The sequence below is a fragment of the Sinocyclocheilus rhinocerous genome, unplaced genomic scaffold (genome assembly GCF_001515625.1).
Source record: "Sinocyclocheilus rhinocerous isolate Xijiao unplaced genomic scaffold, SAMN03320098_v1.1 scaffold1295, whole genome shotgun sequence".
Taxonomy (NCBI): domain Eukaryota; kingdom Metazoa; phylum Chordata; class Actinopteri; order Cypriniformes; family Cyprinidae; genus Sinocyclocheilus; species Sinocyclocheilus rhinocerous.
In genome coordinates, this window is record NW_015660499.1 from 2,085,420 (window position 1) to 2,098,171 (window position 12,752).

The following is a 12,752-nucleotide window of genomic DNA, read 5'->3' on the forward strand; positions in this document are numbered from 1 at the left end:
AAAAAAAAAAAAAAAAAAAAAAAAAAAAAAAGTACGTCACTTCCTCCGTTTTTGAAAAATTCAATAAAAACCAAATAATAAATGTTTCATTGATCTACACACGAGAAAGTAGGCCTAGAATAGATTATTATCATATAACAAAACTGTTCTCTAAATTATTTTAAATACCCATTTAATTTTTTATTTTATTATTTTGTAAATTTTACAATTTAAATTTAGGTTGTAGTGATTTATAAGTACCTCACTCAGCATCTTCAGGATTTCAGAGCCAATCCCATAACCTGAAAGGAAGCAGCAAAAAATATATAAATAAAAAGGAACGAATATTCTTGTTAAAGAACCCAAGTTACTATTGTTTTTTTTTGTTTTTTTTATTAGAATACATTATTTTATGAGAAATACATACACGCACACATATATATATAATTATTATTATTATATAATATTTTCAGTTTTTATAACAAATAATAATAGTATGATGATATAAGAATTATATCAGTATTATAACACTAATTATTAATATTGCTATTACTATAAATAAAATATTGTGCGTGTGTATTAAAATCAACATATAATTCTTAATAGTAATACATACGGTTACAGTTACTATAATTAGAAAAATGCATATACTAAGTGGAAACAACACTAATTATTAATATTGCCATTACTATAAATAAAATATTGTGCGTGTGTATTAAAATCAACATATAATTCTTAATAGTAATACATACGGTTACAGTTACTATAATTAGAAAAATGCATATACTAAGTGGAAACAGGTGGCATCACTTCAGACCTCTGAACTCCTTCATCACATAGAAGTCCTCCAGATAAAGCAGCTTCCCAATCCAGGGGTCATAGGTGAAGTAGTACATAGCAAAGCCAACTACTGTATAACCTGATGAGGAAATCATACACGAGGATGTTAGTACACCAGGGTTAAAGCGGTTCAAGAGAAGAGAAGAGAAAGAGGAAAGTTAGGGGATTCTGATTCAGCGGCTCTTACGTCACCACTAACGCATGACGCAGAAAGATAAACTGTAACATTTCCATCACAAACGTAGCATTAACTGTAACAGCACCGCATCCATGATATAGATAGGCGTTTTTGTAACCAAGTGAACACTGATGTTTTTGGCTTGCCTTCAACGGACTGTTTATCTTTCGGTACTTCAGCGACGACGCAGTGATAAAACGGATGATCTCCGAAACCGTCCTCGAGCAGCTCTGAAAAATAAACAAATAATAATCATACATAATCATATACATTCATATATTATACACGGAAAGCATAAGGTTTGAATTCGAAGAACGAATAACGGTCTGTAGGCCCACCTTTCTCGGTCAGGACGACCTGTTCCTCCATTTCCTCAAACTTCGCAAGTTCCTAGAATTAATTAAATAGCGTATATTATTTCGCAAACATCAACATGTAAACACCGTCAACGAATAATTGTTTTAAAACACCGTCATACGCGTGCGCCGTAGTCGTGTTTTTACCTTTATGAGTCGCAGTATGTCAGACACGTCCTTGGGCTCGGCTTTCCGTAATATAAAACTGGCCATTTTCTTCTTTTACTCTTCTTCCCTTTTCTTACTAGTCCTCGGTATGTGAAAAGTAGTAAGATCTGTTTCTTCATTCGGTTCCAAGGGGGCTACCCTCAGCAGAAAGTCTGGGTTTCTCGCCCTATCAGCATCACATTAAGTCTGAAGTCGCAGGAAGCGCTTTGTCTGTGTGAGTGAGAACTGAGCTCCTGCGCTATTTATAGGCGCGGCGCTCTGACGTCAGCAACCGGAAGTGCTGAGTAGATCTGACTCACATCAGTAGTAGGCTACAGCAGGATAACCAGTACACGCTGGTTGCCAGCCGCCGTTAAAAGCCAAGAAGGAGAAGAAGAAGAAGAAGGATAACCAGTACGAACCAGAACAAAGAAGAAGGGCTGTCGGATATTGTGTCAAGGCCGCCAACCAGTGAAACATGAGGCACGGATTGTGTCCGTTTATAAATATTTCAGACTTGCAACTAGTTTCATAAGCTCTTTTTGGGCCCTTGAGAGAACACAAACCACTGCAAACAAAATATCATAATTGATTAAGTTAAAATAGTAAAATAAATTAAGTTCACTGTTAGCACAACAATGAGTGAAAGATTAAATGCAGCTGCTAACAAAATTATTATAATTGATTGTATTAATAAATCAATAAATTGTAAATAATAATAAATCAATCAAAACAACTAAGTCAAATAAATAATTATTAATTTAATAAATAATTAATAATAACTAATTATATGTATAATACAATTTTATTAACAATCAGTTACAGTATTTATTATAGTATTTTTAATAGATAGTTGAATTTTAAGTATACATTTTAATTATAATATAATTTGAATGCACAACAATTAGAGTTAAAAGTTAAATGGAAAAACTGACATGAAAATCTGATGACCATATTATGGAAGCCCGTTTCCGCCACAGTTGAGAAAAAATATAATTCTGTAAGTCATAATAATGAGAAACTTTCTCAAAATTATGACTTAGTATCTCGTTATATTGAGAAACTTTCTCGTAATAATGACTTAGGCTGTCACTCTTGCGTTGCGCATGCGTCGAGAGTCTTTTTTGTGTGTGTGTGTGTGTGTGTGGATTAGGCTAAATCATCATTACGAGAAAGTTTCTCATTATTATGACTTACAGAATTATATTTTTTCTCAACTGTGGCGGAAACGGGCTTCCATACCATATTGTCTAGCACACTAAATATTTTTTTATATATTTTTTTTTAACCTGTTGTTTTAAATATTTCAAAATTGGTTTAATTTGGAGTTTAATCTCAGATTTTCAGTGTGGTTTTAGATTTTTGAACCATATCAAAGTACAGTAGCATTGTCACATACTAGGTGTGCCCCAATTTGCATACTTATGCACTATTCTATCCTGTTTTTTTTTTTGTATAAATAATGTATTAGTGTGTTCACACACTGCCCAGATGATGCACTTAAATAACTGGAAAAAGCAATCAGACTCCGATGTTGACAACATGTTGACACTGATGTCAATGATGATAACATAACCTTATTCATACACTAGACAGTTGAGTACACAGTACATAGAATAAGTCATATGTGACCCTGGAGCACAAAACCAGTTAGCCTAATCCACACACACACACACACACACGCACACAAAAAGACTTACTCGACGCATGCGCAACGCAAGAGTGACAGCACGCTAGCGACATATGTTGGTCAAAGCCATGCAGGAACACCGCAAACATTGCTTTGTTTTTTTTTTTTAACCTGTTGTTTTAAATATTTCAAAATTGGTTTAATTTGGAGTTTAATCTCAGATTTTCAGTGTGGTTTTAGATTTTTGAACCATATCAAAGTACAGTAGCATTGTCACATACTAGGTGTGCCCCAATTTGCATACTTATGCACTATTCTATCCTGTTTTTTTTTTGTATAAATAATGTATTAGTGTGTTCACACACTGCCCAGATGATGCACTTAAATAACTGGAAAAAGCAATCAGACTCCGATGTTGACAACATGTTGACACTGATGTCAATGATGATAACATAACCTTATTCATACACTAGACAGTTGAGTACATAGAATAAGTCCATAGTGCGTAATTTGGGGCACAACTACTATCATTACAATACTTTTTTATAGGGACCTTGAACACTGGAAGTTGTTTTCAGACAAAAACAAGAATGTCATTTGACAGCAGCACAAAGAGAAATAAAGTCTCCTGTGGGTTACAGCTCGCCCTTAGGTGTCATAATATCAAGCCAAGACAGGAACAACATATTTCACAGTTTGCACAAAAGGCTGTTGCCAAACAAAAGTGCTAGCTTGTACTTGGGAATGCAATCTTCTGTGTGATTGTAGGCCTGCGTTCTGTTAGTTATGATGTTTTCATGCTTTGCTCATTAAGGTTGATGACAGATGGTTAGCTCTGCAGTGTAATCTGGAAAACTGACATCACAGATTTTTACCTCCAACTTAATTTTTTAGTTGCATGTGATTTCATAATTGGCAGCTAAGCTAGATTTGAAATGAATAGTTCACTCAAACATAAAAATTCTGCTTTCATTTACTCACATTCTTAGTGTGCAAACTTGCACGTGTTTATGTCGTCTGCAGAAACAGCCATGGAAACTTTACAAATGTGTGAGATCAAATGCTGTTTGTTCATTCACAAGAATAGAGCAGGAGGAAATTGTTATATGACGTAAATATTGTAGACTTCAAAGGCGAATGCACTGTTGGGGGAAAACAGGATATATTAAAATAATATTCCCATATTTATCATTTGTATTTAAACAAAGGTGACAATGAGGCTTTGTTTTTAGATTTAGAGATGCTGTTATTGTTACCAAATGGTGCTGATGCTATTTTTGTCAGTGTGTCTCCTTAGAAATGTGAAACAGATCTTTGGATGAGCAACTATTGATAAACACGGCATAATGGAGATTGATGCCACTATTAGATATTGATGCATCATTGCTGTGTGTGCAATTATAGACATTTCAAAGGCAGAGTAACCTTAAATAACTTAAGAATATTATTCACCTTGCCTTAAAAAGCTATGATCAGTCTAAGAAATTGAATAGCATTTTATGCACCATAGAGGATAGATGTGAAATTGCCTACGCATTATCGTTTAAAGTGTCAAATAGTGGATGTGCACAATGTTTACTCCAAGAGTAAAGTTAGATTTGTCTTTGCAATGCAAAATGCATATTTTATGCAATGCAATGTGCATGCAGTGCAAACTTAAAGCACAAAGCTAGTAATACAATATGATGCTACAAATGCTTTGTTGATATATGATTTAACCCCAAAGAGGTTACTGTATGATATTGGATGCACACAGTTCTAAAGCCTCTAAATTATGAATTTTATGTAGGTATAATTATACAAAAGTCCACATTCAGCTCATGGTTCATGTGTCTTTTTGCTGTGAAATCTTTACTGATTGAAATGTAAGAATAACCTTGATATTATTAGTAATATATCAAAATGAACATTTACTGGACTGCAGTAATCTAAATTTAGATTTACTTGATTATGAGTAGATAATAGAAAAATCATGTTCAAGTGTGAGTATCACTTACAGTATGATCATCAGGCTTTTGAGGAACATTTATTTGTTCATATCTTAATCATTATTGGATTGCATTGCATTATATGTTTGGATCATCAAAACGAAGCATTTAAATATCATCTTACTAAGACATATTAGAGTTATAGAGTGATTTTATGTAAGTATCTGCTATATTTTGATTTACACTGACTTACATTACAAGCATCAGAATTTCATTATATAAATATCAACATTTGCACCAAATTGCTGATTTTTGCTTAGTTTGGGCCTCTGAAAAAAATAGGTGTTTTCACTATATCATATACTATAACAGACTGATGTATCAAATATGATATGTAAAACATATGCAAACTTTCTAAAATATAATATTATTATCAAAAATATATTTTAAATTAATTGAATTTTTTTCTGACTATTATTTGATGTCAAGCTTCTCAGGGTTAAGAAACTACAAACTACTACCTCTGAACATGTACAGCAGCATGTGCACAAGCATCTCTGGTGTTTATCCGGTTCCAGTTTCAGCCCATGAGCCGGACTGTATTTGTGAATGGGATATAATCGGCACTGACTCATTCACATCCGCTCTCAGTCGGAATTCTTGTCTGAGAGACTTATAGGTGGTTTCCTCTGACGACATGGATATTGAGTCATTTTCCAGCACCCTCGACCCAACATAAGCACTTATGCATTTTTCTTATATCTGGAAAATAAGGTATTGACCTATTGAAAAAGTTGTAATAAACATCTTAAGGCGTGCGGATGTCTTAGAGGTCACCGGGCAGGAAGGCATTGTTATTTTCACAGCTTTGTGTTTCCTTTAGTCCAGACAAACGCACAACTGTGACATTTAAGAAAGAAAGCCTGCATCACTGATGATGACTGTCTAAGAAAAAAACATCATGAGTTGAATTACAGTGTTTATATGCAATATGCAATAATGGACAGGCCTTTACAAATAAGCATGCACCTCTCATTCAGTTTGGCTCTGTTCCCGGGAATGTCTCAGGAATCTCTCACACTCCCACTTCACATACTGTAAACAGCTGGACTGAGCAATGCTTTCAGGATAACTTTAATATTTACTGTTAGACATTTGTTCAAATCCTAAATATGAGCAAACACCTCTAATAAAACAGACAGGGGGAAAAAAATATACTGTAAAGTTGTAAATAAAACAAACATGTCTGGTGTTTTTAATATGCCTAAAACTATGTGCAAATGTATCAGTCAACACCATTGCTGAGCATTTACTGCTTAAAACTGCAGTTTACCAAAGAAGTTGACCTCAAAAAATGCTTTTTGAAACAGCCCCAGTGTCCTACGTCACAAACATTTAACCTGAGGGGCGGGGTTTTTCATCCACTGGTCATAGGTTTCTATTTACAACGCTTTTGCAGCATTGAGAAATGTAGCCAATCACAGACTTATCTGTTGATTTCTAGAACACAATGGCCAATCAGAGGTGTTTACGCTAGAATCCACTCACCTCACAAAAGTTCAACGCTGAGTTCTGTTTGCTCGCGAATCCTCTCATTAGCTATAACAAAACAAAGGTAGGCACGATGTAAATAAGAGATTAATTGTGCCGTTTAGAGCTTCATTGATTATAATGGAGCTTCCTGAGATTGCAATGAGCTAAGATGAGTGACAGCTTTTTAGTGATTATAAGGGGAGCACTCTTTGCACGCTTTCTAGGCTATAATCCATTCAGAATGTGAATAAATTCGTATTACTTTTTATGGAAAGTAATGCATTTCGTTACTTTTGTGCTATTTCTCATCTGGACTGATCTTGCTGGTTTGTTTTTAATATAAAAATTTTATTTTTGGCAAACGTAAAAGCCCTTTCACACCTAAAGAGAATTGATTGAATATGCCTCAGGCTGAAGGAAATGTAAATGAATTTCTGTAAAGCAGAGGCTGCAGCTCAGACAAACCTTTCAGCTGTGCTGCCATTCTGGACTGCATGAAGAACTGGATGCAGGAGAAGAAAGTTCAACATTCTTCCGTAATTAAAAAGAAAGAAAGCCAACAAACACAAATGTTTTGTTTATCTAAAGCCATTTTTGTCTATTAGTATGCTTGAACTGGATCATCAAAGGTCAGCAGCAAAAATGGGAATATATGTGAAGGATATTTGTGTTATTAACATTTAATTTTTGCAGGTTTGCGTCATATTCGGAGTTTGCATTTCACAGTTTTTATTCATTTTGAAGAACACTGAATCTGTTTTTGTGCAGGTGAGATGAGTAAATGCATGTTCATATTTAATCTAAATTACAGTAACATCATGTTCACGCAGCAGCGCACACAACACCTCTGTACTCCCGATTTCTCTTAACATGGGGACAGGAGAGCTGTCAGTTAATAAATGGGACAACAAAGTAACTGACATTACTTATTTGAAAAAGTAACTTAAATTAAAAAGTAATGCATTACTTTACTATTAACTTGATTACGTAACTTGCACTACTTGTAATGTGTTACCCCCAACACTTGCCTTAGTAGAATTGTTGCTAAGTATTACATTGGGAAAAATTTGATCTCATATAAAAAAAAAATTGTTCTAATTTAAATGTTTTATTTTAATTTTTCAGTATAATTTAAGCTTGAAGTATACAGAGAAGTAAATATGCCACGTCTATATAAACATCAGTGCATTGCATGATAAGCAGAAAGTCTCTGATGCATGAATTATTAAATCACAAAGGAAAAGAAGAAATCTTAATGTATCCTTTTAAAAAAACAAGAATATAATCTTTCAAAATAACTTATTTTAAGAGAATTACACATCTGAAGAAAGTAGCTATTTTAAACTTGTAAAAACGCAATGACATATAAAGGGGACATTCACAGAGAATTATGGGTAAGAATTAATGGTTTTGGATGTGTCCACTTCAGTGGACACCAGCACCAGAGGGTCAATCACACACTCTAAAAAATGCTGGGTTAAATACAACCCAGTGCTGGGTAAAATAGGGACAAACCCAGCAATTGGGTTGTTTTGACCCAGCGGTTGGGTTACTAGCCAGAAGCTTGAGCAGGTTCTGCTTGTCGATCTTGAAGAGCCTCCATCCTTCCTCCAGCGAGAGATCAGACGCTCCGCGCCGCTTGTAGAAGTCGATGGAGGGTTTGTTCCACTCCGCCACGATGAAGTGCATGCTGCTGCATCGAGTCCTGACCGCCGTCTGCAGAAAACCAGTCAATGATTGGAGAAAACTGATTTGAGTACAAGATATACTGCCAGGAGAAGATTAGAGGTGCTGTATAATGCTGGATCATTAACCTGGGACTAATTATTAACTAGTATGGTAAACTTTGAGCTTTGGTACCCTGGTGAAAAAGAAAAACGCAGCAAAAAAGAAATAAATAAATAAAATAAAAAATACACAGCATACTTAGCATACTTAAAAAAATACACAGGAAAAAAAAACATTGGTGTAGAAACAATTTTCACTCAGAAAAAATATTTTTTTACAGTGTATATACTTAAAAAAAAAAATACACATTTAAGTGCAAACATGTTACTTGCAATTAAATTCAAATGTATTTCAGTTAAATTTATATTCCATTAAATGCAAACTTAAGAGTTTTTTTTAACCCACTTAAGTAGGACTTAAGTACATCTTTACATTTATGGTTAAATAAAATATACTTGTGACATGTATGATATGTTTTAAATATATTTCTCACAGAAATGTATTTAATTAAAATATATTAACTTTAAAATTTATATTGAATAATACACTGCAGTTAAAATTATAATCAAGTACTTTACATGTTAGTGAACACATCAAAACAAATTAATGTACTTCTTTTGAAAAAACAATTTAAAGTGTACTTTAAAGTAAAACCTTTAATTTGACATTATTACAAAGTGCACTTTTAAAAGTGTACTCAAGTGTGTTAAGAAACATAGTCATGAAAGTGAGCTTAAGTAGGCTTTTGTTTAATTAATAACATATTATCATACATATTATTTAAATATGCTTATAAGATTTGAAGTACACTGCAAGTGCACATTCAATACAATTAAGCGCACTTCTTTTTCACAAGGGTAACTATGTGATCTGAACAACATACATGAACAGTTTCCTCATGGGCTATAGAAGCAGATGTTATTGATCTTTTTGGTGTTGCATAAAGGAAATTTAAACGTACCTGACTCAGTTTCTTCAGGATTTCAGACCCAATTCCAAAACCTAATTTTAATAGAGAGAAAGTGTTACATGACGGTGTCTCTGACAATTTGATAACATAAATATATAAGGTCACATTCATACCTCGAAACTCCTTCATGACGTAGAAGTCCTCCAAGTAGAGCAGTTTCCCAATCCAGGGGTCATAGGTGAAATAATACATGGCAAAGCCAATGATCACATGACCTGGAAACACACTTCAATCACTCTATTGTTTCCAGCAAGACAAAGGCATTAGTTAGCGACTACAAAATCGCTGTTGTTTTTGCAATTTGCTTTGGTTTGCTGAAATTAATTTCAGGTGGGATTATTGGCATCACAACCCTCGCATACACCACAGTCACATTTTCAATTAAACCATCATTTCACTTTTTCTTTTCACTTTTATTATGTTGATTTGAACGTTTATACTAGGCTGCAAAAATATTATCTTAGCAATCTTGTCTTGTTTTCCAGTACAAATATCCAATGAAGGTACAATTACTTGAGAAACATAATATAATATAGAATAATATAATATAATATATTTTTCATTTATTTAATATATATAAGTATATTACATAAAAATTATTACAATATATAATTATATATAAAATTATTTTATTTTTCGGACTCCACTAGCAGTAAAAAAGTTACACATAGGTCCATAGTGGACAAAAATGTCCATGTCAAAAAACTGTCATAAAAAAAATAGTAAAATTCCAATAAAAATACACACCTGTGCCAAAATGTTTGCAGTTGGCAATAACACAGGCAAAATGATCAAAAAAACAAAACTGAAAAGGACAAAAATGTCCAAAAGGTCGCACAAGGGTTAATATCTTATGTCATTTTTGATGCATTTTTTCTTAATATCTTATGTCATTTTGCTTCTCACGTAAACATATCTTGATTTAAGAATGTTTAGACATTTGTACTGGAAAACAAGACAAAAATACTAAGTAAGAAAATCATTTTTGCAGTGCAGCAGAGTAGGGCTGGGAATCAAAACAAACTAGAAAGACTTGGACGGAATGTGGCTATAAAAGAAACGTTGCCGTTGTCATGGCAATTAGAATTGTTTTCCAAACATTGTCCATTTGTTTGTCCTCAAAATTCTAAAAGATTGATTCATGGAATCGTTCGTTCCCTGCGATTCCCATCCCTAGCTGTGAGTATGGAGACACATCCGTATGGTGCGTCTGGCAGACAGCTGTTAGTTTGGGGCGTATGGTAGTGTGGTGTAAGGCTGGGACGTCCCAGCTGTTGTGGCCTTACCTCTGGTTCATTGTATATGTTACGCTATTGTAAGCGATCTTTCAGTTACCTCCCCGCCCATCCATGTACACGCCACGGGCAATGTACATGGCGAAGCAAGAGACTGTAGCCTGAAGACAATAAATTACACAGGGGGATTGGATGAGCGTTCTTGGCAAATGTCAAACAACTCAAATTCTCTGTGTTGAGATTCACAAAAAAAAAGACACTTCAGATTCCAGTGTTCATGTTACAGCGTTACTTCAATAAATAAGTTCACCCAAACATGAATACCTGGCATTATTTACTCACTCTAACGTCATATTTCCCAAAATTTGAATTCCCAAATAGTGACCACTTCTCTCAAGCTCCAAAAAGGAGATATATGAACTATATATGCAATACAATCCAACTTTTTTGAATTTGTACAGTAGGAATAGACCCAAATTTAAGATGTTGCACTGCAAAAAATTATTTTCTAATTCAATAAAATGATTTTACAACAGTCTTAAATCAAGATGCACTCACTAGAGAAGCAAAATGACTTAAGACAACTAGTTTTGTGTTCTGAAATTTAAAAAAAAAATCTCAAAATTAAGTGACTTTACTTCTAAAATAAAAAAGAAATGTCTGCTAATGAGGTCAGTAAAATAAACTAGTTGTTCCTCTAAATTAGGTTTAAATTAGGCAGGACTGAATTTTTCTGAGCCCATTGGCAGATATTTTTTAATGATTTTATTTATCATTTTTATTACTTTTATTGACTGATATTTAACTTTTTTTTCTTGGAAAAATGTACAAAATAAAAATACAAATACAAATATTCATTGACTTTCTAGGTTTTGACTGTCTTTTTATTGCTATTTACTTATATTAAATATACTATTATTTTATATTTATATTATTTTTTTAATTATGTATTCATGTTATACTTTTATATTTACATTATTTTATATAAATTATGTTATTTATAATTTAGTATACTATCATCGTTTTATTTTATTTGTGCTATTTATATTTAGTTATAATATTTATATTACTTTTATTGCTATTATTACTTATATTTAATAATTGTATTATTTTATTTATCATTTTATCTATTTGTGATCAGATGATCCACTTGTTCATTAGCAAAAAATGTCAGAAAACAAGCTTCTCAAGTAAAAGTATCTTAATTTAAAGAAAAAAAAAAAAAAAATCAAAACCAGAAAAACACTAAACAAGAAAATCACACATATATGCCTACATTTATAAAATGTATGAATTTGTAAAACTATTCCTTAAATCTCATTTTTGGGTGAACTAGTAGTAATGAACTAGATGCACTTCATGTTTACAGAATGTGTAACATGCACGCTGCAGTGCAAAGTGTTTCCAAACACAGTTTTGCATCTTTATGCACACAAAGACTCTCTGTAAATCAAGTGCGGGTGGGAATTTACACTCTCCTGATGCGCTCACTTCAACCTGATACGGAAACAAAAGCAGAACAGCACGACATATTGTGCACTGAATCACAGAGCTGCAGCACAGGTTTAGTCTTACTGTCGGCGCTCTGGTGCTGTTTGGGCACGTCAGCCACGATACAGTGATAGAACGGATGATCTCCAAACCCATCCTCCAGCAGATCTATACAGGAGTAAAACCAGCCATTAGAAGAGCGAAGCACAAGTTACTAAATTCTAAATTCTAAAGTTCTAAATGTGCTTGCTTACCTTTCTCAGTAAGAATAACTTGATCTTCCATTTCTTCAAATTTTGCCAGTTCCTATGAAACAAGCATATTCAGGTTTGAAAATGATCAAATTGGGATTACTAACTAGTACTGTGACTCATGATCTCAACTCATCATCACAAAATTCAAGGTAAAAAAAAAAAAAAAAAAAAATCACCTAAAATTTATGACAAAACATTATACCTAGGGATAATAATCAAAAATATTTATTTTACAGTGTAGCTACACAGCTTTAAACTGCCTGAACTCTTTACCCTCATTAAATAATATAAATAATAATAGCAATAAAAGTCATAATATAAATACTATAAATAAATAAATAAATAATAGTATAAATTAAATAAATAGATTTTAATAAATTACAAATTATAATGAAATAATATAAATATAAAATTAATAACCAATAAAAATAATTCTAACAATAAATAAATACATGCATACATAAATATTGCATATATATATAT

The 12,752-nt window shown here is 32.9% G+C and overlaps 2 protein-coding genes across 2 annotated transcripts in view; both read right to left on the reverse strand.

Moving 5' to 3' along the window:
- The window catches only part of LOC107725150 (diamine acetyltransferase 1-like), a 3,507-nt gene extending 1,750 nt beyond the window's left edge, over positions 1 to 1,757 (reverse strand). Inside the window, exons 1-5 of the mRNA XM_016534314.1 lie at positions 1,501 to 1,757; positions 1,336 to 1,387; positions 1,144 to 1,227; positions 797 to 898; positions 241 to 281 (exon numbers count right to left, since the gene is read on the reverse strand). Coding sequence (XP_016389800.1) covers positions 241 to 281; positions 797 to 898; positions 1,144 to 1,227; positions 1,336 to 1,387; positions 1,501 to 1,566 — 345 coding nt within the window. The 5' untranslated portion in view covers positions 1,567 to 1,757. The remainder of the gene's footprint in view (positions 1 to 240; positions 282 to 796; positions 899 to 1,143; positions 1,228 to 1,335; positions 1,388 to 1,500) is intronic.
- A 5,289-nt stretch (positions 1,758 to 7,046) lies between these two features.
- Positions 7,047 to 12,752, reverse strand: part of LOC107725087 (diamine acetyltransferase 1-like) — a 6,236-nt gene continuing 530 nt past the window's right edge. Inside the window, exons 2-7 of the mRNA XM_016534230.1 lie at positions 12,270 to 12,321; positions 12,100 to 12,183; positions 9,403 to 9,504; positions 9,281 to 9,321; positions 8,145 to 8,307; positions 7,047 to 7,093 (exon numbers count right to left, since the gene is read on the reverse strand). Coding sequence (XP_016389716.1) covers positions 7,047 to 7,093; positions 8,145 to 8,307; positions 9,281 to 9,321; positions 9,403 to 9,504; positions 12,100 to 12,183; positions 12,270 to 12,321 — 489 coding nt within the window. The remainder of the gene's footprint in view (positions 7,094 to 8,144; positions 8,308 to 9,280; positions 9,322 to 9,402; positions 9,505 to 12,099; positions 12,184 to 12,269; positions 12,322 to 12,752) is intronic.